At 32.4% G+C, this 27,540-nt stretch overlaps 1 protein-coding gene across 2 annotated transcripts in view; it reads left to right on the plus strand.

The window, feature by feature from the left end:
• The window catches only part of LOC145268332 (THO complex subunit 6 homolog), a 58,413-nt gene extending 34,071 nt beyond the window's left edge, over positions 1–24,342 (plus strand). Inside the window, exons 8-14 of one of the 2 annotated variants that reach the window (XM_080123823.1) lie at positions 1,572–1,649; positions 4,900–5,002; positions 7,237–7,289; positions 10,904–10,972; positions 13,581–13,694; positions 20,034–20,162; positions 24,157–24,342. In XM_080123823.1, coding sequence (XP_079979949.1) covers positions 1,572–1,649; positions 4,900–5,002; positions 7,237–7,289; positions 10,904–10,972; positions 13,581–13,694; positions 20,034–20,162; positions 24,157–24,249 — 639 coding nt within the window. In that variant the 3' untranslated portion in view covers positions 24,250–24,342. The remainder of the gene's footprint in view (positions 1–1,571; positions 1,650–4,899; positions 5,003–7,236; positions 7,290–10,903; positions 10,973–13,580; positions 13,695–20,033; positions 20,163–24,156) is intronic. The other variant, XM_080123824.1, reaches the window with a different exon arrangement.
• The last annotated feature ends 3,198 nt before the right edge of the window (positions 24,343–27,540 follow it).

The raw sequence follows: 27,540 nt of genomic DNA on the forward strand, positions 1-27,540 counted from the left end.
ATAAAATATAAAAAAATAATGTATATGAAGATAAAATATAAAAAATAATTTATATGAAGATAAAATATAAAAAAGTAATGTATATGAAGATAAAATATAAAGAAATAATGTATATGAAGATAAAATATAAAAAATAATAATGTATATGAAGATAAAATATAAAAAATAATGTATATGAAGATAAAATATAAAAAAATAATGTATATGAAGATATAATATAAAAAAATAATTTATATGAAGATAAAATATAAAAAAGTAATGTATATGAAGATAAAATATAAAAAAATAATGTATATGAAGATGAAATATAAAAAAGTAATTTATATGAAGATAAAATATAAAAAATTATGTATATGAAGATAAAATATAAAAAAATAATGTATATGAAGATAAAATATAAAAAAATAATGTATATGAAGATAAAATATAAAAAATAATGTATATAAAGATAAAATATAAAAAATAATGTAAATGAAGATAAAATATAAAAAAATAATGTATATATGAAGATAAAATATAAAAAATAATGTATATGAAGATAAAATATAAAAAAATAATGTATATATGAAGATAAAATATAAAAAATAATGTATATGAAGATAAAATATAAAAAAATAATGTATATGAAGATAAAATATAAAAAAAATAATGTATATGAAGATAAAATATAAAAAATAATGTATATAAAGATAAAATATAAAAAATAATGTAAATGAAGATAAAATATAAAAAAATAATGTATATATGAAGATAAAATATAAAAAATAATGTATATGAAGATAAAATATTAAAAAATAATGTATATGAAGATAAAATATAAAAAAATAATGCATATGAAGATAAAATATAAAAAAATTATGTATATGAAGATAAAATATAAAAAAATATATATAAAGATAAAATATAAAGAAATAATGTATATGAAGATAAAATATAAAAAATAATAATGTATATGAAGATAAAATATAAAATAATAATGTATATTAAGATAAAATATAAAAAAATGATGTATATATAGATAAAATATAAAAAAAATAATGTATATGAAGAAAAAATATGAAAAAATAATGTATATGAAGATAAAATATAAAAAATAATAATGTATATGAAGGCCCGGAGACCACTCGAGGATAAGGGTTAATAAGTGTACAGTAGTCAATGGGACTATATCATAGTAATCAGTAATAGTGGAAAATTGCTAAATTGGATTATTTAAGGGAACGACTCATCAAGAATTTGTTTACGTTTGCCTTGAAGTCAGCTGAAAATCAGGGAAACGGAAGAGCGTTCCACAGACTTGTAGTTCTAAGAAAGCAGTTTGTTCATGGAATCTACATTTAGATTTAGGCACAGATAAAGAGTGAGGGACATTATTGATAGTGGTTTTAGCTAGACGAGTAGAAGAAAGAGATATAAAAGTTGTTACCAAAATATTTTCAGTGTTTTTCTTTGTGTTTGAATTATTCAGATAGCTTACTCATCTTAAGTTATTCAAATACTAGTTCTAAACTCAATCCTCATCTCAAAAATTCTAATGTTTTCCTTTTTCTTTTTTTTTTCTTTTTTTACAGAGTGGACATAGGCAATTATTTGCTGGTTGTGGTGACAATCTTATCTACAATTTTGACTTGGAAACTTCTTTACTAAAAGTAAGTTTTTGCTAAAAATCTTTTATAATTCTTTTTTTTTTTTTTTTTTTTTTTTAAATCAAGAATGCTACAATTAAGTTGCATTATCCGTATCGCCATCACACCAGGCTGCTGGAGTCATTTCACATCAAACGATTACAGCAGATCCTCGGCCTCCATTTATGGCACAAGGTGTCCTATTCAAAGATTTGCAGGAAAGCTGGAGTTGCCCCTCTAGCGTCACTCTTTATTTACCGTCAGCTTCGATAATTGGTCCACCTCATCAAGATGCCTTCAAACAGACTACCTCAAAGAGTTCTCTTCAGTCAGCTCACTCACAGCCAATGAAATGTCGGCTGCCTGAAGAAATGCTACATAAACTGCATCTTACCCTCATTGCTGCAATATCCCCTTCAATCTTTTGGAGATTTTGGACGCGGACAGAAACACTTGGCGTTTCACATGTGATAGCAAAATGGCCTTCTTCAACAATGAGCATGAGCGAGCTACTACGGAGTGTCACACACTGCGACACCAACGAGCAACTGTGATTCACTATCAAACCCCAAATCTTGTCTTCCTGTATTCTAGGTCCTGGATATGACCTTAAACTATATCCAATGGTGAGGCCCCAGCTTGCAGGCTTTGGGGAGTGTGGAGCCATCCCTTAATTGCCATTGCTCTCAGTTCCACTCTGACCCGAAGTGGTAGTACCTGTTAGGGTCCCAACTATAGGTTAAATAGAAACTGACTTGAAAAAAAAAAAACATATTCTATTACAAACTTTTTCTTCAAAATCACTGGATTCGGCAGTAAATAACCTGAAAAGGGTTGATATGCCATAAAACAAAAAACAACCAACCAATCCTGTGCTCAATCTGTGCAAAGCCATGTAAGTCACACATTGGGCTTCAGTCATCAATAAAGTCAATTTTGAAAAAAAAAAAAAAATGCTGAAGAAGACATCGTCATTCACATGGATGGACTACCATAACTAATTAACTAAGCATTAAAAAAATGAAATCTATGCTTGTGGTAACATACAACCTAAAACCAGTATTTCTTTAATCAATTGGCTACCAAACCTTATGCTTAATTGAAGAAAATTCTCTTTGTGGAATTTCTATGATGCCAACACTGTAGATATTTATTTTGAAAAAAGGGGGGGTACCCAGAATTCAACTTAATTTAAAAAAAAAAAAAAATACAGAAAAATCTTTGATATACATATTTGTCACAGAACGAAAAAGTCATATTCCAAAAATTGCATAAATTGATGAAGTAGCTTTTTTTTATACAAATAAATTCATTTTTAGGTGATTAATGTGAAATCATTAGCATTACAACTATAAAAATGTTTGTTCTTTTTTGTTTTTTTGGGGTTTTTTTTTACAATTTTTAGCGATTGATAGTATATTGTAGCCATTACAAGGCTCGTTTCGGGTTGAGTTGTCTCCCTTTATTTAAAACATGTATTTACTACATTGGCCGTGATTACCCCACTCATTATGCCAGTTCAAAGTTGTGGCCTCATTCAGTCAGATCTGATCTGAAAGAAATGATTTCTCCCTCGAAAACAAAAACCATAAATTCAATTTATAAACAATAATAATTGTAATAATGTTATTTTATTGAGGTGTGGTAAATTGTAACAGAGACATTTTTATATGATTAAAGATTTATTTGACATATGTACATAAGAGGAGACATGCGTGTTGTTTAACCCATGTCCAAGCATCCAAGACCGGTTTTCCACATTCCTATATCAAGGGGTTACAGTTATTGCACGTATGAAAGTCATATTACAAGTAGTACTCACCTTCCTATAGTTGAATGGCAGACTTACAAAATAAGAGTTTTTCCTGACCCAAACACACATATCCCATTGACACAGGCCTTCACTCAAAAGCCCCCAAATAATCCAATTTGCCCAGAGAGGTACAGATCTTAGATGAATCAACTGTCTGTCTTAAGCATCCAACTCCCTCCCATTCTTACTCCTCTTCCTCCTTTGGGGGACTGGCTATGAGCACCTCCCCTTCCCATCTAGAATCTTTTCTCTCCTAATTGATTCTTGGCTTTGCTTGTGTGATCACCATTCAACCACCCAGAAGTTGACCATTTAAGACACCTACCAGAGATAACATTCGAATTATCTCCATTCATGAGGTTTTATCTTCAGATAATTTTTGTATGCCAATCTTCTCATGAAACCTGGTTCCATGACTTTCCTATTCAATGAGGCACTTTTCTATACAAAGAAAATACCTCCTGAGGATTCAGGCCCCAGCCAGAAATGTTTTTAGTTCTTTGTGTCTCCCCCCCCCCAGTCCTTTGGCCAAATATCTATCACTTCTAAATCTCCCATTCATATCCACCAGCCAAACATGCGGTACAGCGCATATTTACAAAGGAATAAGTTGCTTGAATAATCCAGACTATTATAGCAAGAAAATAAAAATATCTTTCATATCATGAAAATTATGGTAAATCTTATATTCTTGTGTTTTGTTTTCAGTGTTTTGAATTTATTGTCTGGTACTGTTCATGTTGGCTTTTCCAGCTGCTTACCATAAACTGCTGCTGGAAGATGTTAACATGGTATGGGTTAGGTTCCGGATCAATGCCGCCTATTGCAGTATTATCAATATTAAAATGGAACAATAATTTTCAAGATTTTAGACAAAAATATTTGAGAAATGACCCGAAACAATATTTCGGGAATAGGCTACAGCTGTTGATTAGACAGCTAGAGAATGCCCCCACCCCATCAATGACATTGCAAACTAAGGCTCTTTATCCCAGTTCGGAAGCACCCTGGCTCCAACGCTCAACCACCCGAAAACAGGATCAAAAGTTGCTATGACTAGCTGGGGGCTTCAAAACTGATCCAACCATCTGCGAATGTGAAGAGGAGAACTATACGATACAATACTGCCTTGTTTGTGTTCTGCTGCCCAACCAGTGCAGTTTAAAAGATCTTGTAGAATATAACAATTCTCCAAAGGATTGCGTAAAAAAATCGGAAACTGTTGTATGACCAAATGTTTCAAAGTCATACAAAGACAAAGTTTAAAGGCAAATACGAAATTTCTGTTAGAATAAAAATGAGTGGTTCTTTTTTACAGCACCTGTGCATTGCTTTAGACATTAAAAGCCTTTGAGAATGTGATGTAAAAATGTTTAATGAATTTCACAAAGTTTTTGTTACAAGTAAGCACCAAGTCTACATTATTAGATAATTAAAAAATTTTTTGTTCACTTTTTCTAGTCCACATTATTTGGTCACAAAGACTATATCCATTCTGTTACACTGTGTAACACGCGACATGAACTTGTATCAGCTTCTGAAGATGGTTCTGTTAGAATCTGGGGTAAGTATTATTATTATTATTATTATTATTATTATTATTATTAATACTGGCAGAACCTGTGGAGTTGAAAATTGTTATAACACTTTATAAAAAAATGAATTAAAAATAAAATAAAACAAATAACGAAAAATTTAAAACAATTTTTTAGTAAATTCTTTTTTAACCTTTTAAAGCTAAAAAAAAAAATTAATTAAAAAAGTTACATATTTTCAATGAAAATTCAACACACAACACATTGTTTTGTTTTTCTGAATAATTTTTTTAATATAAATTATAAAGGAACTGATGTCAATTCATTTGCACATTTTTTTTTATTTTTCAAAATAAACTACAATAAAAAAGATTTACAGTCTCTTCTCAACATGACTTTTTTAAAAAAATTATAAAATAAAATAAATTAAAATAAAATAAAATGAATTAAAATAAAATAAAATAGCTAATTCAAAACTGTAAACAGACAGCCATGTTTTTTTTTTTTCTTTGGAAATTTTTGGAGAGGAAATGGTTTTATGTTTTTAACTGATAAAGAGTGACTATGAAGGGAGGTAATTCGTTTCTCATTAATAAATGTTTGCGATGATGATGGCTCTTTTTTTTTTCTTTTTTTTTTTTTTTTGTGACTCCAGATGTTGGACAAGTAAATTAATATTTAGATTATTATCATCATCGTCATCATTATTAGTATTATTATCTAATCAATTTCTTATTTATCTAATATTTTAAAGTATGCAGAAACCTGGTAAAACTATTGGAAGAAGTATGTAATGAGGACCCTGAAAGCAAAGCGATTCAACTGGGAGACTTTTCGATTAACACTAGTTGACCGCCAACGCACATGTCGTCTGTAAACAAACATAGACAACCTGAGTTGTTTGTTCTATTTGTGAATTTTAAATGAAAAGATTTAAAGAAAAGTGGGGGAAATATATTTTTATGTAGGGTGTATTTTTTTTTTTTTTTTCAGAGGTGGTTTTTTTTTTTTTAACAAAACTTTTTAATAAACGAACGTAGAAATGTTGTCTATCAAGTAAGTTCTCATTCTCTACGATTATTCAATCTTTTTTTTTCTTTTAGGTATTTAAGAAAAAAATATTAAATATTTATTTTTTAATACGTTCTTATTTTGTTTTGTACAAAACTTATCAATAAACAGATGCAGACATCATGTGTGTATCGTGTTAAATTATTTTTTAATGTATTCATTCTGTATGATTATGTGATTTATATTTAAGTTTATAAAATAATACTTTTAAATTTAAAAAAAATACAAAAACTAAAGATCTAATATTTGATGCATAAAAAATTGCCTAGGTCTAGCAGGATTTCTCCTTCATTCACTGAAGGCAATAAAAGGGGAGCATCAAAAAGTCTCATTCAGAAAAATATCAATCTCTATGTCCATTTATTAAAATGTTTGTTAAACCCTCCCTCCTTCAAGAAAAAAATGTATTCAACATAAAAAATATCATCACCCTCACACTTTTCTTTAATTTTAAAATATATTTCCTCCATTTTTGTTTAAATAAATTTTTCCTATATGTTAAAAATCAATGAATAAAACAAACAACACCGCTTTTATGTATATTTGTTGACAAATGGCACATATGTTGGCATTCAACGAGTGTCGATTGGAATGTGTCCCGATTGAGTTTCTCGGCTTCCGGGGTCTTTATTTCATATTTCACCCAAACTATTATCACAAGGAGCTTTCACACAGGTCATAAAGGATCTCTCCTTAAAAAAGCCTGTGGTGTTCCGTGGAAGCTGAGTGACAACAAGTCCTCCCAGTTTTCCAGTACTCTCCACTTCTCTGATAACATTTGCAAATGAATTTACATTATCACAACATCTGCTTACCCTTCATTTCTGGCTAGCAGCGGCCATTGGTCTTCACTGGAATTTGAGTGGCAATAAGCCTCCCTGAGGTCCCAGTTCTCTTTGCACTTGTTCAGCAGAGGTCTGATCAGTGTTCTCTCCTCAATGTTTCGATCCTCTTTGACCCTTCTTGGCTATTTAGCATCATTCTTTTTTTTGATTATTGTTATTGTTATTCAATGAATTTCTTCCTATTTAGTTAATATTTTAATGTAGAAACCTTGTAAAATTCAATCCAAAGATGTTGTCATTGATACACTAAAAAAACTTTGTTTTCTTGAATGTTGCATTTTGAGGTTTCATTTACTTCCAAACAAATTTCTTTTCTTATTTACAATGAAATGTTTTCTGTTTTACAGATCCAAGAAGTAAGAGTGAAGCCATTCATATAATTGAGCCATACAAATATGAGGTTTGTTTATAAAATATTCTTTTTGCTTTTTTTTTTTTACTTTGTTGGGTAAATAAAAAGTAAGGAAAAGACTGAAAAGATGAAGTGTACTAGCAAGTACTATACTTTGCATTTGTGGGGACTAGTTAATAAAAGTATGCTTCCAACTTGATGTTAACTTGGTAACTGCTAAATACAAAACATTAAAAAAAAAACGTCAGTGCACGTCAGACTCTGTTAAAAGAAAAATAGTTAAAAAAATTAATTTCTAACCAATAAAAATTTTCTGTGCCCAAAATAATATGAATAATTGACTGTTTGTCCAGCCTACAAGTAGATATAAAAACCCAGAGCTTTCTTTTTTTTTTTTTTTTTGTGTAAACCTATGAGAGAAAATTAAGAAAAAAAAGAGAAACACAGAAATTGATAGAGAAAAATCTACCCCCTGCTGTAAGAACCAAATACACTCATCAAACTTACTCCTTAAAACCAGAAAGAACGTATCATCTTTAAAAAAAAAGTACATTTATAAACATTTCTCTTTAATTCTATTTTTTTCTTCTTCTTTCATTTCCTCAATGAAATATTCAATTTGAATATTCTCCTTTGAATTTAATATTTTATGTATAAAAGTCGGTGAGTTTTCTTTCTTTCTCCAACTTTACAACATAGCAAGAAAGAAGAAGAAAAAAAAAACATGTACTGGGGATGGAGTTTGACTTTGAAATATATTTAAATTATAAATTTCAAACAAGTAAAATATTTTTTTTTTGGGGGGGGGGTCGTAATATTGCATTGTAATTTGGCTTTCAAGCGCACCTGGTGCATATTTTGGTTTATTCAAATCAAATCAACACCTCTATAACAGAACTCACACCCCTGACCTATAAAGTTTACTTTAAATTTTGAATGCATTTGTCTGTTTTGCATTTTGCTACACGGAAGTCGACCGATTAAGTGTTTTAATATTAAATCAAATGGCCCATGAAAGATGCCATGATCCTTTTCTCTCGTCCATGAAACAACGAGCATCCGTAGGGCTCTTCAGGCTAAATTTTACACTCCCACGCACATACAACACACCTAGCATCCTGAAGGGTACCTCATGCTAAATGTGGTGCAATTTTGTCAGATAGTTTTGGAGCCTATAAATTGATATTTTTTTTTTTTTTTTTTAAATATTTTACTTCAGTGTAAAATCTGAGAATTTCAGAGGCCCCTTTTTGTAACAAACACTTTATTTCTATATGAGATCCGCAGACATCTGAGTCTTCGATCAAGATTCTCCTCTACTTCTCAAATGTTGAATGAGTAAAAAAATGAAGAATATTAATATTTTTCTACCTAACTGACCAGTTAAATATGTTATAGTATATTTTTTTAGTCTTTTGGTCTTATTGGATTACAGGATAAGAATTCATCTGGTCTGGTGGAATGTCCAGCTAAGTGCTTTAACTTGAGATAACATCACTAGGAGAAGGTGCACTTTAGGTAAGATTTACTTATAGGGTAAATTATCCTCATGTTAGATGGTCCTGACAAACCTCTGTACACTTAGACCAACGACACTTAAGGATGTAGGAAACTCGAAGTCTACAGGATGATTAAAACATAGTCATTTACTCTATGCTGATAATTTAGTCTGTCTGCTAGTCAATTAGTTTGTCTGCTGGTCCAGTTGTACTCTAATATTCATTTCGAGCATGCCCTTGTCCTACCAAAGAACCTAGTGATGATTTTATATGCCAGACCCTTCTGCTTGTGTGGTGATAAAATTTCTCAAATGCATGTGTGACGTTAGACTGTATAGAAGTGTTAATTTTGATCAAAATCGAACTGTTCCTCCTTTAGTGGGATTTTTTTGATTATCAATTATTGATACTTATAGGGGGGGGGCATTTCAATCAATACTTTTTTTTTTTTTTTTTTACACGGTGGTCACCACTTATCAAGGCCCAGAAGCCACTCAGGGATAAGGGTTATTGCAAGTACAGTACATTAGTGTGGAGATTTAATGAAGTGTTTACTTTTTTTTTCTTTTTTTTACAAAACCTATCTAAGAATACTCCCAGACATATAAAGTATATTTGTGTTAAATTTGAAATAAATTTGAGTCCCTAGGGAGCCAACATGCACACACGCAAAGTGCCTTTTATATATAAGTAGAAATAGCAATATTAAGAACTTGAATTATCACTATTTTCTTGTTTCAAAATGACTGGCTTCAGGAAAAAGGTTGACATGCCGTAAAACAATTATTTCATTGATAAAAAATTAAATTATTAAACAAGTTATCTCTATTATTATATAAAAGGAACTTTTTGTGTGTGTGTACATGTTCATTCCCTATGGATTCCTAAATGGCTGTGCCAATATTTTTTAAATTTCACAAAATTTATTTTATGTATCTGGTAGTGTTCTTAGATAAGTTTTGTATCAGAATACCTTCAATAAGTATCGGTAATCAAAAAAATCCGATAAAAGTAGGAACAGGCAATTTTGACTAAAATTAACAGCCTAACATCACAAATGATTTAGAAGTTTTATTGCCGTACAAGTAAAAAGGCCAGGCATATAAAATCAACAGTAGGTATTTTGATATGACAGGTGCACATTCGAAATGAATGTTTCTGTTTAGAGCACAATTGAATTGTGATCATTGACCTTTGCATTTTAAGCTTTAATCCATGCCATTATATAAAAATAATCTGAAATGAATGGCTCTTGCCTTGAGAAAGCACTCTACTTTGACAAACTTCTGGGACTGACCTTCACTTCCCAACCTCAAATGGAATACTGACATCAGATTTAGTGCCAAACTCGCTGGAAAAATGGTTGAATCATTTTACCACTCCAGAAAGTATCTCACTCTTACCGCAATTCTCTACCTATTATTATCATGACGGGCTCCTTGCTCGGATCCAATGTGACTCTTCCTCTCCAGAGTTTCCTGTCTTCCATCAGCTGCCTCAGATCTTCAGGTTCACAGTTGGCGTCGTATGCTATTTGTTGGATGTACATGGATTTAGGTCGTCCTTTGCTTGCGTATCCATGTTGTGGAGTCCATAGCAATACATCACTCACCAATTCATGCTTGGTCCTCAGACAGTGACTAGCAAAGCGTATGGTATTAGATATGGCAGGTAGGTTGCCAAAAAGTTGCTGCTTCGTGGGATAATTTTGCCAAGATATATTTAATACTGTTTGTAGCATACGGGTGTATGTGCCATCTAGTTATCTTTTTTTATATCTACCTATACAAGAGTCAAATACATCCTAAAATGAAGTACTGTTGCTACATCTGGGTAGGAGCTTCTAAAAGCATCCTGGTTGTTGTTGAGTTTAATGTAAATAAATTCTTGTTCAACTGTCCTCTTACGTAATTAAACCCTATACAAGTTCCACCATAACTGATCATCATGGTATTGTCTCACTGTCTACCTAACGCTCATTTAATCCTTATCCTAGGGTAGATTCCGGGTCTTGATAAGCGGTGACCCTCTAAGTAAAAAAAGATTTGAGAGACAACCGACTGAACTTTATATATAAGTAGTTTTAATTTTATAACCGACAACATTGCTTTATTTTATTTATTTACTTTTTTTTTTTTTTTTTTTTTTTTTTTTTTTTGCCAGATGTGTGCTCGACCAGAATTTGGTAAATGGCTTGGTTGTGTGACTATGGATACTGGAGATGATTGGTTGGTAAGAGATAAACTTTCTCCGTTACAAGATCAAATAGGATGTGAAATAAGATGGTGTAGTTCCCATATGAAAACTTTGTTTTGACAAAAATAGCATTTACAGTAAGATTCAGGTGAATAGAACAAAACAATGACATTCTTGATTCTGGCTGATTCTGTTCACTCCACTCGCTTTCACAATAGTATGAAGAGAAATTATGTTAATAATGAAACTAGCATAAAGAGATAAATCATTATATCATAATTCACATTTATTGATTGCATACAATGCCCAGTTGAACAAAAAATTATGTTATTCCCACTCACTTACCAAATATAATATATTAATGTTAATGAAGACAATTTTATTGCTGCCTGACAATGCCGAATAGAACAAAACCAAATATTATTAAGCAATGTTAGTAAGGTTCACAGCCAAAAGTATATTTCAAATCAATGTATGAAGAGAAATGATGTTGATAACGACAATTTATTTGCTACTAGAGAGGATAATCTCATGACCATAAAAAGATATTTCGACTATTACCAAAAAGAAGAGAATATAATGCCTGCAAGGTTGATCCCATGCCGACAAAATGTGGATACTATGCAACATGCCACCTTTAAAACATAGGTGATGGTATTTCCTGAGAAATGAGTATTTCCTGACCAAAGTATTAGCTTTACTAACATTTAAAGGAGGAGAAAATACCTGAGAGGATGATCTCATGATAACAGAACAGATACTACACTACTCCCCTCCTTCCCAAAGAAAGGGATCACAATGACTTCATGACCTCTCCACTCCCACCATAATTTGAAGTAAATTCCATAAGATCTTGATGAATCACTCATCAGTTTTTCTAAATGAATACAAAAATACATTGGCTTTTTTTGAAAATTATTACATTATAACTACTACTAAAAAGGAGGTGATAATGCTTGGGAGGATCGTTATAAATACAACAAAATGGACACTGCACAACTCCCATTTTCAAAAAATAGTAATATGCTGGTACTCCCAGGGAGGATAGTCACATGATCACAGACAGATTATTTAAAAAAAAATGGAGGAGATAATGCCTGGGAACAAGATCTTATGACAACAAATCAGACAGTACATGACCCTCCTTCCAGAAAAAAAGTTGATGGTAATCCCTAGGAGAATGGTCTTATGACCAGAGAATATCGCTAATATCAAAGAAAAAGAGGGGATAATGCTTCTCTTTTTTTTTTTTTTTTTTTTTTTTCTTCTTTTTTTTTTTTTCCTAACAAACTATTACCTTGGTTAATTTTTTTACAAACAAAAGGAAATGTATTCTTGTGGATATCATTTTGTAATTAAATAATTTTTTAATAGTATGTTTCTGAATTTTTGGGAAATGAGGATTAATAACTCTGTTCCGTCTGCCTGCTTCCCACTGGACGACAACTTGGATGTCTTCAAGCCCAATGTTAACAAATTCCTAATGAACCGGCCCCTTAAGTAAACACTTCATCAAATCTCCACACTAACGTAATGTAAAAAAAAAAAAATAATAATGTATTTTATTTGGACTACTGTTCTCCTTCTTGAGTTTTATTTTCACGACGTTTCGCTCGATGCAATCTCTGACCTTCTTCACAACTATCTTGTCGAATTCGGGAATCTGCACAGAATTTCCAATGGAACTCTTTATTTAATCCACGAGTGGTCGCTTGTTCTTGTTCCATCAACCATGACTGGGTAGAACTCTTAAGTAATTCACAATCCTATTCTGAGTATCACCCGCACTGGGGATTGAACCTTCAACCTCCACTTGTCACTTACATCAGAATTTTACCAAGTACTTTATTCATTATGCCACGGATTTTTATGGAGAAAGATTCCTAAGTTCAACAAGATACACCTGAAAAAGAGCGGAGGTTATGTCGACCAAAACATTGTGCAAATAACACTCAAGATGAGAACAGTAGTCTAAAGAATCCAAATAAAACATTTTTTAATGATTTTTTAATAAAATTTGTTGTATTCTTACACTATTGCATATTTTGATTTCAATAAATATTCAATTAAAAGTAAATAAAAATAATTAAATGTCTAATCATTAAAGTTCCGTTGATGTGAGAAATGCACACATATATGTGATGTTGTCCTATAATTTTTGGTGCAAGTTTTCAACCTAATTAAAAAAAAAAAAGAAAGAAAAATCTGTATAATATTCATCATACCCATCACGGAACGAAGATGTCGTATTCCAAAAAGGATGTAAATTTATCAAGTAGTTTTATTTTTAACTAATAAAATCATATTTTATGAGTAAGTAAAATGGGATTATCTTACGGCATTATCTTGAAGAAACAAAGGCAGATAAGACCACAATAATTCTAACTTACAAGATCAACCTTGAAATACTAACGATTTCAGATTAGTCGCTTAAAATCATTTAAAAATGGTTTTCTTTATAAAAATAAACCCACTTGATCAATTATGAGATTTTTGGAATATGGCATTTTCATTCCATCATGGATATATTTATCAGAAAGATTTTTTCTGTCTTTTTTTTTTTTTTTTAAATTATTATTTACATTGAATTCTGGACAACCACCATATTTTTTTACTATAGAGATGAATTATTTTTTGTGAACAGGTTTGTGGTGGAGGTCCCCGACTCTCATTATGGCATATGAGATCATTAACAGCAACTGTAACTTTCGATACACCAAATAGTTGTCAAAAAAATGCTTTGATTCATGAAGATACGGTAAGCAATTCTTTTTGCTTATATATTTTTTCTTTGTTTTCATTACTGACTCACTAGGCGTTCTCCCCACACAGGTCATCATCAGAGATAATAACCGATGATGTTTCCTGGAGTCTGAGTGACAACAAGTCTCCCCAGATTTCCAGTACCCACCATTTTTGCAAATGGCATTGCGTTATCGCAACAGTCGCTTACCATTGATTTATATCTAGTAATGACCATTAGTCTTCTAATGGTGTCAATAAGCCTCCACAAGGTTCCAGTACTCTTCTCACTTTTCCAGTGGAGATCTGGTTAGTGCTTTCTTTTTTTTTTTTTTTTTTTTTTTTTTTAGACTTTCCATCCTCGTTGACTTTTTTTTATGTGATCTCAACATTTTTCTTTGTTTGAGGAGAGGGGTAGCACAGATCATAAGATTTCTTGTGGTTCAAGTGATGTTCCTTCCATACTTTTGTTTTATTTCTGTTGCAATTCCTTTATTTCTCTTTCAAACTCCTCAGCCTAACATTCACAGGCAACATGAATTAAAGCAAATACATTTAGGACATTGCCAAGGCTGCTGCAAAGAAGGTAGGCTCCCTCTACTATGTTAGAAAATTACTCACACCAAAGAGCATCCTATGTCTCTATATAAAGCCACAATTCACGTATTGTTGCCACATCATCAAGTCTTGTTGCCACATCAGGGTTGGTACATCTACTGCTACTCTTTCACTCTTAGTCAGAATCACTTGTGCCTTCTTTCATTGGATTTTTTCAATTATCAATACTTATCGAAGACATTCAGATACAACGCCTATCTAAGAACATTGCCAGATACATAAAGTACATTTGTGTGAAATTTCATAAAAATCAACTCAACCATTTCAGGGTCTATAGGGAACAAACTCTTACACACACACACACACAAAGTTCCTTTTATATAATAGTAGAGTAAATAGATGGATAGAGAAACATTAAAAAAATTAATATTTTCCATTTTGCTTAGTAGCGCAAATAAAGCATAATACTTCAAGTTTTAATTCAAAAATTACTTTCTATTCAGCAGTTTAAAGGTTTTTAATTATCATGATAAATAAAATACAAGTTAAGTGTAGTGGTGTTTGTTTAGATTTGCGATTTTTAAACCAACACATTTCATTTATGTACTTAGATGTGAAAATAGTATAAATTCCAAAAATTAAAAAAAAATTTGATTAAGTAGAAAGTATGGTAAATGTATTTTGAACAAAAAACAATCACAACTATATTCTGAGCTCGTTCTGTTTAAAAATGGCTGACCCGCAATTTAAGTCAAGGGAGTTAAGTCACTATTCCCTTTGTATGCAAATTTATGGCCCGTATATATAAAAAAAAAAACATCTAGAAAGTTAAGTTTTTCTTTTTTTCTTTTTCCCCCCTTGATTCTGTCATCTGACATACTAAACAGAGGCTGCTTGTATGAGAAATATCTTCTATAAGGCTTTACGTTGCGAGTAAAAAATGCAAGTGATTTTTCCAAATGGCAACTTGAAATAAAACGCTTATCTTTTGGTGATTGTGTTTGTTTTTTGTTTTTTTTTCACCAACAATCTTCCAAAGTTCATTGCTGAGTGAAAAATGTCTTTTCAACCTTTATTTGCTTTTTAATGGAACAAGCAAAGTCAAATTATTTAAACAACTAGCGGGGGTACCCGGCGTTGCCCGAGTGCTTGTTTCCGGGACGGGGGGGGAGTTTTAAAAAATGTTATGGTAGGTAAGTAGGAAGGATCAAACCCGGAGTCATGAGTAAAAGTAGGAAAATAAAGTGTGAAAAAAAACCAAAAAAAACATCTGCAACGTTAACAGTTCGGCCACCAAGAAAAGTCCATTCCAGTTGTTTAGGGGGGGAAAAAAAACGACTACGGTAGGTCGGCGCGAACGTGAAAATATAATGTGGACAATTCGTCCAGCACGCTAACCACAACGCCACAGAGCACTGCAGCTTAGTTTAGTGATTTTAAATAACTTCACATGAAAGAACTACGAAGCCAAACCGGTGTTCTCTTCTCAACTGTTCCTTGTGAACGATCCCCAAACGGTGTTAAGTGGTGGCAGGGGGAGGAGGAATTTATTAGAGAGAAAATATTTTACCACTTCCATTGATCTTAACCGAATTTGGCCGTGACTTCTCAGCAGAAAAAGTATAGAAATCTAAGATTATCGAGAAATTTGAGAAATAATAAGCCTATAACACACCTCAGATATTGTTCTGCCGTTTGTGCATATTATATTTGCATGAAATATCTTGATTTTTAATCCTATTAATGTCAAAATCAGACGGGAAAAAATGAGTTCATTTTATTTATATAGAGATAAAAGTTTAATAGAACATTTTAATCTTTTTTTTTTTTTTTTTTTTAACGAAGGCTGTTTAAAAACATCTGAAGCAATTCAAATGTTTATATCTTCAAGTCTTAACATAAAATTCAGTGCATATTTAGAAAAAAAAATAAATAAATAATTTTTATAATGTACATATTCATCACGGAATAAAAATTTCATATTCCAAAAATCATGTAAGTTTGGTTGGTAAATTTTTCTATTTGGTTAGTAAACGAAAATATTTAGTTGTCAAAGGTCAGCTAAAGATAAATTTGTCGGTAGAGCTCTGTACTAGTAGATGATTAGACTTTTTAGTTTGTTAAAAACAAGCAAAAGTTATAGACTGTTGATTTAGAGTGAATGCTTTATACCAGTATGAATATGTTTAAGCTTGTGCTCACTTTGCATTAAATCCTTATCAATCTCTAACAGTGCTTCCAACAGTACTTGGTTTGCCGCACCTTACCATAACAAAGATCTATACAAAATTTTAGCCAGATTAACCCAGATTTATCGAGAAAGCTTCTAGAGTAAATGTAGTATTAATCTCTATTAATCCTTATTAATCCCCAAGTGTGCATAAAATGGATACCATATTTAGTTTGTTGTACCTTACCATAACAAAGATCTATACAAAATTTTAACCTGATCAACCAAGATTTTTTGAGAAAAGGTACATTTATCTGTAGGGGCCTGTTCTATTAAAGTGGAACTCACTTTGGGGCGTTTTGGACAGCTAGTAGTGGGCAAAGTGGTTATACCAGTTGAGACATTGTTATGTGACATACTTTCTCATGGCTGCCCGTAACGTGAGACCAATAATTTTCGCCATCCGATGCACTGCAACCAGAATCGTGTCCTTCTGCCAGTTGACTGTGTTTCACATCTTTACATCATGCATGTGTTACGTGCAATCTTATATTAAATTGAATGATGAAGTTTGTTTTTTTATAGAAGTTGCTCCAGACATGGTATGATTACTTCATTGTATCCTGATCGGCAATGGGGAGATACAACCTGTATATATATATATATATATATATATATATATATATATATATATATATATATATATATATATATATATATATATAGCTTAATGCGTTAGAGGAAAATTGTGAACTGAATTCTATAAGGAGAGACTTATCTGTACAATACAAAGCTCAACAAGTATCCTTGGAGCTTATATAGGAGAACAATAGGAATGGGAAATGAAGTCACAAAAACTATATATTGGGGGATATAGATTGGTTCATTTATTCAATAAGGGAATACAAACAATTAGTTGGGGGATAGATTGGACTCTTGATGCCAAGGCATTTCAAAGCTTAATGCTTCTCATCAGAAGAGTAGAGAAGATGGTAGGTAACATAGTAGAGATGCTGCATCTAGCGTGGGATTCATTAGGAACGAAATAGATCAAATAAAATTATAGATGATGTTGGGGGGGGGGCGCTTTATCGAGTTCTAAATAAAGGAGGAGTATATTATAGATAGTATAATGTAAAAATGTGTATAGGGTCTTTATCATAGTCTTAAATGTATGGAGTATATGTTTTAGGGTTAAAGTGGGGGTATAGCGTGGATGAATGGTGATTCTATTTTAACGGTGTGTAAAGTATCTATTATCTATGGAGGGGCATTTTTGACAGATGCAACTGAGATGAACAACAGCACTATAAAGTAGTGTATCATTTTGGGAGGGGTAGTTGTGGCAATATTTCTAAGTTTTCTTTGTTATTATATATACGGGGAAGGAGTTTGGGTATAAGGCAGATGTAGCAATGCCTTTGCTGACAGGACAAAATAGATTTTTGGATGTAGATGATTGGCATGGTGGAGTAATAGGGGGAGATGTACTATTAACAATAATAAAGCTAATAATGACAATAGTAATAATAACATTATTAAAAGCAATAATAACAATGACGATGACAATGATAATGATAACGATAATAATAGCAATGACGGCGATAATAATAACAATAATAATAATAATTACTAAAAGATGGATAAAATTACGGGGTACAAACAAAGGCAAGGTCAAAATAACACATGAAATACAATTAAGAGATGAAGGGTGAAGCAAAAAAAACAAGAAAAAGAAAAAAAGAAAAGAAAGAAAAAAATAACAATAAAAAATTAAAAAATATAGTTTCGTTAAATGGGGGCAGAGTTGGATAACTAGGATGCATGTACACAAGAAAGCGGTACAGTTGGATAACTAGGATGCATGTACACAAGAAAGCGGTACAGGGGATTAGAATAGTATATATGTACCCATACATATAGACACATATATATATATATGTGTGTGTGTATATATATGTATATACATATATGCATACATACACACACATACAGATATATATATATATATATATATATATATATATATATATATATGGAATTAGCCGGCAAAATAAAAGAGTTTGGAAAACGATGTCCGGGGGGGGGGGGGGGTTTAAAACTCCTTTAAAGGAAAATATCTGCAAAAGTCCACATCAAAGTTCTGAATTACCCGATTACAAGAGCTAGCGATCTATGTTATTTATGAATAAGCAAGACTTAAACAGCGGAATACATACATGCTCGTTTTTAAAAACAAGGGACAGGTTTCTTATATCTATAATATAAAGCTGAACGTCTGTGTGTGTCTGGTCACGAATAGGCTCCTATATGGTTGACTATTTTAAAAAACTGATTACATATAATGATAGATGATGTATCGCGACACAGTAATGTGTATGTTTGATCTGGCATAATGATGAGTCTTTAAAATTGTGGGATCTGCGTATGCGCTTGGTCCACAAAGTATGGAAATAAAAAATTTAAAAATTAAAAAAAAACGTTTATGAGTGCTTTGATATAAATGTATATAATAATACTTTGATAAGTATGTTTTAACTTAAATAGGGATGGTATAATAAAATTGTGGGGTCTGCGTTCATACCCGGCCTACATAGAATGGAAATAGGCACAAACTTTAATAAAGACTTTTCATATCTATCTGTGTAAGTATACTTTGATAATTATGTTTCAGTTTGAAGAAATATGGTATAATAAAATTATGGGGTGTTCGTTCACGCCTGACCTCCATAGAATGGAAATATGTCACAAAATTTAACAAGGTTTTTTAATATAGATCCACAGAATATTGTGATAAGTGTTTCAGTGTGAACAGGTATGGTATAATAAATTATGGGGTTTATCTATTTTATTTTTACTTTCATCATATTTTGCTTTGGTTTTGATACCCCCAAATTCGAAGCTATCTCTTTACAACCCTTCCTTTTCATAACCTATCATACTTTCATAAATCAGAGTCCATTTTCTGTAGGCTGTTTTTGAACCCAGTCAACGACGGGTACTTTTGCTAGTATATATATATATATATATATATATATATATATATATATATATATATATATATATATATATATAAGGTGCTTGTGTCGTTCATTGATCTTTTAAACTAACGCATATCAGGTGTTCATTATTACCTGTTATATTAGTGTCATGTCGAAATTTATATAAATTCAAAAAATTACAAAAAAAAGTTTTTTAAATAAAAAATCAGCTACAGTTACATTTCAAGATCTTGTGTTTAAAAATGGTGGTATGTATTTATTTAGGCAAAAATTTATCAATTGCAGTTACCTGCCCCTGGATCTTGCAAACTCTCCAACATTAAAACACACTATAAAACTATTACCGGCTAAACTCGATAAATTTTATTTTTACTTGTAATTATTTTTCTACTGAATCATTTTTTTTTTTTGTCTTGTAATTTTTGGAATTTATACTAATTTCAGCATGACACCTATATGCATAATGAGGCTTACAATTAAAATGCATTGGTTTAAAACGTCATTGATCCATACAAGCACCATTTAAAAATATAACTTTTATAAATTTATTTGAATATTTGTGACAATCACATAATTTTCTTTTTTTTTTTTCATTTTTTTTTTCATCTCTTTCCCCCCCTCCCAGGTTTTGTCTGCTGGTAGTGAACCATATGTTTTTCATTGGTCACTTAATGGAGAACTGAAAGACAAGATCCCCTGCAGCTCAACAAGTGTATACAAAGTAGATGTTAACACTAACTCTAAAAGTAATAAGGTAATAGATTTTTTTTTTATGCAGTTGTTCCCAACCATTTTTTTTTTTTTTTTGTACAAAATTTTCCTCAAACTTTGCCCTCCCTAAAATGTATATGTTGTTCAAAGATAAGTTTTTGCGAATTTGACTAATATTTTATCCAAAAAAACTTGTAGCTTTATTCTGTAATATAATTTTCCAGGAAATTTATATATGTAGCAAAAGAAACAATAAATTAATATTGAAAGAAATCTTAATAAAAAAATGTTTTACTTGAAATTACACTAATAGCTAAGCAGTAATAAATATTACAAAGACTAGTTTCCATATGCTTAGAAGATTTGCCTGTTTCTAAATAACTACAAAAATCAAACATACAGAGAAGGGAACAAAGCAAGGAATAAAAGTTTGAATCGCATTAACTTGTCCCAAGATTTTTTTGTTTTTATCCCTATGAACGCTTATTACTTTTTTGTTTTTATCCCTATTATTATTTTTTTGTTTTTAGTATTATTTAAAAAAAAAATTTTTACTTTTAATTTATTATCATTTTTTTTTATCCCTATTATTATTTTTTTGTTTTTATCCCTATTATCTTTTTTGTTTTTATTATTTAAAAAAAAAATCATTATTTTATTTTTTATTTATTATTTTGTTTTTATTTTTATTTTTTTATTATTTTTTTTTTTGTTTTTATCCCTATTATTATTTTTTGTTTTTATCCCTATTATTTATTTTTTTATTTTTATTTTTTTTTTATTTATTTTTTATTATTATTTTTTTATTATTTTTTGTTTTGTTTTTATCCCTATTATTTTTTTGTTTTTATCCCTATTATTTTTTTGTTTTTATCCCTATGGACACTTATTACTTTTTACCTAATCAAAAAGGACTTTTTAATACTTTTTTTTTTTTTTTGTAAATTGTTACTTTTTGATAATAACATTTATAACTTTGCAAATATGAAAAAAAATGGCATTACTCATTATAAATGTGAAAATATTGTTTGTAGAGGAATTGCTGTCTATTCAAAATAATAATTATAAAGATTAATAGTCACAATCATGAAAAAACTTTCTGAAAATATAAAAAGAACTTTCAGAAACAAATAAAATTATCAAAAAAAAGAAATGTGAAATGTCAAATGATATAATTGTAAAAATTTCAAAAGATTATTCTGATGATTATTGTTTGTTTTTTTTTGGGGTTTTTTTTTTTACAAAAGAGTCGCCACTTATCAAGGCCCAGAGGCCACTCGAGGATAAGGGTTAACGAGTGTACAGCAGTTAAGGGAAACATGTAGTCATATTTAGTAGTGGAAATTTTAAACATTCTTCCCATTAAAATTTAATGAAAATCACTCCAAACATGGCATGAAGCCACCTGATGTAAAAGAGCCAACAAGATAAGACAGATGATTATTACCACAAAAACAGGAGATGGCTATTGAACTTAGTCTTAAAAAGGTCATGGCTATAGGTAGGAGGAAAACAGTCAGCAGGAAGAGAGTTCCACGAGCCTGCAGTTCTTAATAATAAGCTACTGAAATAATAATTTCCTGTGCTTCTAAATCAAAGCAAAGATGCCACTGTCATTATCATTTTCAGTTTATTGTTTTATATGCTGACATGTGTTGGATGGCATTTTTTTTTTTATTTGACTGCTACATTAACTTATCTCTGCTTATTTATCCCTCTTTCATTTAAATTCATCCTTCTTCTAATATTTTCCTTGACATTTTCCTGCCAACTGACCCTACTACCTCCATTGTTCTACATCTATTACCTCAAGAACTTTAATCCAAACTTTTTTAAAGTGACCATACCACCAAAGTTTCCTGTTCTGTGCACATATATTTATACTGTCCAAATCTACTCTTCCTCTGAGGTCATCAAATCTAAGCCTGTCTTTAAAACTCACATTACACATCCATTGTTTACACATGTTTTCCATCCATGCAACACATGTCCTCAACATTCATTAGCCATTTTAGAAATGAAAAATCTTACATTAGTAGTAAATAATCAATTCCCAATAAATAATATGGATGCTATGATAATAGACTAAAACCTTGATACTTTCAGGCTGAGGTTTTCCAACTGAACTATTTAGAATTTTTTATAAATAAAGCTAAAAATATTACCTTAAAAAAATAATTATAACTTTAGCTTTATGTCATAGATTTATGATTTTTGTCATGTTTCAAAATATGAATTCAAAACATAATAAAAAAAATAATATAAACAAAATAATTATAACTGGCGTTACGTCATAGATTTATGATTTTTGTCATGTTTCAAAATCAATTCCCAATAAATAATATAACAATAAAAAAAATAAAAATAAATAAATGGGTAAACATTATGAATAGTGTTGTAAATTATATAAAATATTTGTTCAAAGCAATTTATTTTGTTTTAAGTACGAATTAGCATTAAACCTACTTAATATCTTTACTGCTTTACTGAAATCAAGGTTCTTGATTCCAGTAAAGCAACTGGCCCTGACGGCATTCCAATTATAGTGTTGAAAAAGCTTCAACCAGAATTTTCCCCCATACTTACAAAACTGTTTAAGCGTTGCCTTAAGGAAAAGTGCTTTCCAACACCCTGGAAAACCTCATCAGTATGCCCTGTATTTAAGAATTCAGGTGATAAGTCATCTCCCTCTCAGTACAGACCAATAAGTCTCCTGTGTGTCATGAGTAAGTTGCTGGAATCCATATTAAATAAAGAAGTAGTTAACCACCTCAGCAGAAATAACCTTCTTAGTGACATGCAATATGGTTTCTGTTCTGCTAGATTTACAGCAGATGTGCTAACGGTTATATCTCATTGGATTAGCAAATCTCTCGACGGAGGCTACCTTTCTAGGGCAAATGCTCTTGACATATCAAAGGCCTTTGATAAGGTATGGCATAATGGCCTACTTCACAAGATTTCCAGCTATGGTATAACTGGAAATGTTTTCTCAATTATTAAATCATTTCTCTGATAGGCTCATAAGAATAGTGGTTGACGGGCAGAAACCAGAGGTCCACAGTATTAATGCTGGAGTCCCTCAGGGGTCAATCCTGGGCCCAACTCTCTTCCTGATCTACATCAATGATCTCCCAAAACACATATTTAAATCCTTTGTTGACATCTATGCTGCTGACACATCAAAGGCCGTAAATGACAAAGTTCTCTCTGATTCTCACTCCCCTGATCTTGAGCACGTGGTACAGTGGGGAAGAGGTGGCTGGTTGCTTTTAATGCATCTAAAACCAAGCTTCTATCTTTACATCATCAACGCTCTGATCCCATCTGGCATCAATTGATATAGATAGCTCTAGTCTTGGGGAGGATCCATGTTTTGACAAGCTTCTGGGTTTGACCTTTACTCCTGATCTGAAATGGAACACGTACATCAAGTCTGCTGCCAAGGTCGCTGGAAAAATGGTAGGATCCTTCTACCGCTCCAGAAGATATCTTACTGCTGATGCAATTCTCTATCTATATAAAAGCCAAATACGTCCAAGGATGGAATACTGCTGCCATATCTGGGCAGGAGCTGCTAAAAACAGCCTATCCTGCCTTGACAGAGTACAAAATAGACTTTGTGGCTTAGTGAGGGATGCCCTTTTCTCTTCCCTGCAACCTCTCTCCCACAGAAGAGACGTTGCGGGCCTGTCTTTGTTTTATCATTACTTCCATGACAGGTGCTCGTCTGAGCTCCAATCTCTTGTCTCCCCTTAGTATTTTTACATTTGAGAAAATATTATTTGTAATGGGGGTATCTGACTCCCGCATAAAAGAATTTATATATATATATATATATATATATAAATTTAAAGGAATCATAATCATAATGATATCAGTATCAAAATGGAGGCGGGGAAGGGAGTATCGGAATTATCTCATCACTAGTTTTTATATTCTCTTAATTTTACATTAAATATATTAACATTATTTATTAAGAAACATTAACTGTAAGGAATGTAATTTATTGCAATTTTATTTTATTTTATTTGCAGGTTTTGTGCGTTGCAGGTAACAGCTCGAAAATTGACATCTGTACAAACTTTCGTTATAAGGCATTTTCGCTCACATTTCCAGCATCCTGCTAAAGACGAAGGAGACGAAAAAAAAAATCGATTTTTATTTTCAATTTTTATTTCTTTTATAAAAATAAATGAATTGTCTTCAATAAGACCACAAAAGTAATTGTTTGTATTTTCATATGGGGTTGGGAGGGATATTATAAAATTAGGGTGAGAATTTTTCTTTTGTGGAGATTTTCCTGGTCCCTCCAACCATGTTTTTCCCTAGATACAAAAGTTTGAAAGTGGCTTCCAGTTTCCAACAAGATGGAATAATTGAAATTTCACTGGCCTTTGTGAGATACAGCATTATTTATTTGCTGCGTAATCTATATATGCATATATATGTGCCCGAAAGTATCCTGTACCTCTATAAGGCCACCATTCGCCCATGTATGGAGTATTGTTGTCACATTTGGGCTGGTGCATCTGCTACTAGTCTTTCACTCCTGGACAGAGTTCAAAAGAGAGTCGCCAACCTGATAGGTCCTAAACTGTCATCTAGGCTTCAGCCTTTGTCCTATCGACGAAGTGTTGCATCCCTCTACTTGTTCTACAAATATTTTAATGAGTGTTCTGACAAACTACAAGCACTTGTACCCCCTCGACGTAAATATCCCCGACAAACTCAACAAGCAGTTAAATCCTACCCCTACACAGTAGAGATCCCTAGATGTAAGAAAGCCTTCTACTCTAATAGTTTCTTACCCAGAACTTTGGAACTCCCTTCCAGCTTTCCCAACTGTACTGACATGCAGAAATTCAAGTGTAATGTAAACAGACATCTTGTTGCTCAACTCCCTACATAATATCCCTGCAATTTATGTTCCAGATAGTAGCCCCTACATCAAAGTGGCACTGTTGCCTTGTTTGAGGTGAAAATGGAATAAAAAAATTTTATTTTTAAAATATAAAGTAGTAGCATGTGTCAGTGGACCGATCATGATTAAACCTGGTATGATGATGGTCCCCCACCTAGGCATGGTGCATGCTATTTTTCAAGGTTGAGGTCAAATGTTAAGGTCGGGACTTAGCTGTACGCTCAGGTACAGCAATGTTCCACGCAAAGAAAGAGTATCTTTGCTAGTTGGGAATAAGTATGTAGTAGATGCTGCTAAGTTTGCTGCAAATAAGGTAGGTTCCCTCTACTATGCTAGAAAATTTTCACACTTGCCAGTATCCTATACCTTTATAAAACCACCACTTGTTCTTGCATGGAGTTGTCACATCTGAACTTGTGCACTAACTACTAGCCTCTTCCTATCGGACAGGATGTAAATAAGAATTTCTAGCCGAATAGGTTCCATACTGACTGCCTAGCTCCAGCCCTTGGGCTGGTTGTATGAGTACTTCCATGGAAGGTACAATGAACTTACTGCTCATACTTTCTCAATGTAAATACTCTTGGCACTACTGCATTAGCAGCAAAATCCTGCCCTTTCATTGTAGAGATCCAAGTGATATGAATGGCGCTCGTCTTGAAGAGGCTCACTGCTTTGACAGTCTTCTGGGTCTGACCTGAAATAGATTTACATCAAATCTGTTTTTCAAGTTTGCTAAAAAAATGGTTTCCATCATTCTACTGCCATACTAGGTATTTCACTCCCAACACAATCCTCTACCTGTATAAGAGCCAAATACACCCTAAAATGGAGTATTGTCGCCACATTTGGGCAGGAGTTGCTCAATGTGCCCTATCCAGTTTTGATAGAGTTCAAAACCGGCTTCGAAACCTAGTAGGTGATGTACTTTTCTTTTCTCTGCAACCTCTTTCCCACAAAAGAGATGTTGCTCAAGAGTAGGAGGAGGAACCTCCCCCTGTTAGGGTAACAGTGAGAGATTGCGACCAATGAAAAAGGAAAAAAAAAAGGGGTGGGATAAAAAGGTCCATTGACCATTCATGATCTGGCAAGGTAGATCCCTGAAAATTGGGAACTGTAAATATTGCTAGAAACTTGAAACGATAATAACATTTTAGAATTGTGAATTGAATTATATTGGAACTAGTGAAAGAGTCATACCTCATTTTCAACATAAGGCGAAGCACATTGGGCTTCGGAGATTCCGTTCTGCTCACTCACTGGAATTTGCATCGTCAAGAGGCTGACACTCAGACTTAGGATTGATATCGCTAGACCAAAAATCACACATATTTTGCTAATAGAGCCAGTCGATATATGAACAGTCAAGACTCGTGAATAACCAAAGTTGTGCAAACATTTAACGAATAATTATTTTTTTTTCTTTATACAAAAAGGAACAATTGACTTGTGATTTCTTTGTTCCTCAGCAAATTTTGGTGATGAACATTGGATGCTTTACTTTCTTGATCTTTTTACAACGTGAGGAGAACAGTGATTCAATGGTGAGGACCTTTCAACATCCAGAGTTTTCACCAGAGTACTAAGTGACCAATCAGAACCTAAGAACGGCCAAATTTGGTGATGTCACTCACTGAACAAGGAGGAGAAGGGATACAGATCAAGAAGACTTGCAATTTTTTTTTTTTTTAGTCGCGTGCAAGCGACTCTATAAGTCACTCCATCGGTCAGTCTGTCCGTAACACTTTTGTGCTTGGCCTTTTTGGTTAAGATCAAAGGTCTGTTGTTAATAGATGCTGTTCTTAGCTTTTTAAGCTTTTCTTGGCTTTTTGGCCCAGATCTGTTCCAGCAGATACTGCAAGCAAAGACCATATGTGGGGGAAGCCTCACATATAAGACCTTGGTCAATGTAGGGTCAACCCTTCATACCAATTGTCACTATCCAGCTCCCCTACTCCCCGGGGAGTTGGTCCCCATTTCCCCATCACTCCACACATTAAAAATCGGCCTTGTGCCTAATTTACTCGGTGGGGGAGCAAATAAATACTCTTTTCTTGGCTTTTTGGCCAAGATCAAACAGAGCTAGGCTTAGAGGCTTAGAAAGATAGGCAATGAAGCAGTCAACTCCAACACTGACGCACATCGTGAAATTTCTAGGCGTGGCTCAGACAAGTACATTGCAAAGGTAAGACATCCGGATGGACACACCCTGGAATTGACTCAGGAGATCTGCGAGGGGTTTCGAGAACATTTTGAGGAGCATTTTACGCAGCAGCCCGATCTTCCGGTCCTTGAGTTTAGCGACTATTTGGCTGACTTTCCCTGCCTCGAGGCACCTAGAGCGGCTAGTTGCAATGGCCGGGTGATGGGGCGGGAGGTTTTTACTGCGCTGAAGCAGGTTAGATGTGACAGATCGCCGGGACTCGATGGTCTGCCATAGGAACTGTATTTGAGGCTGTCCATGTTTCTGCCTCTTCTGATGGATGTGTTCAACGAT

Source organism: Euprymna scolopes, chromosome 43 (genome assembly GCF_053919585.1).
Source record: "Euprymna scolopes isolate OS-2025 chromosome 43, ASM5391958v1, whole genome shotgun sequence".
Classification (NCBI taxonomy): domain Eukaryota; kingdom Metazoa; phylum Mollusca; class Cephalopoda; order Sepiida; family Sepiolidae; genus Euprymna; species Euprymna scolopes.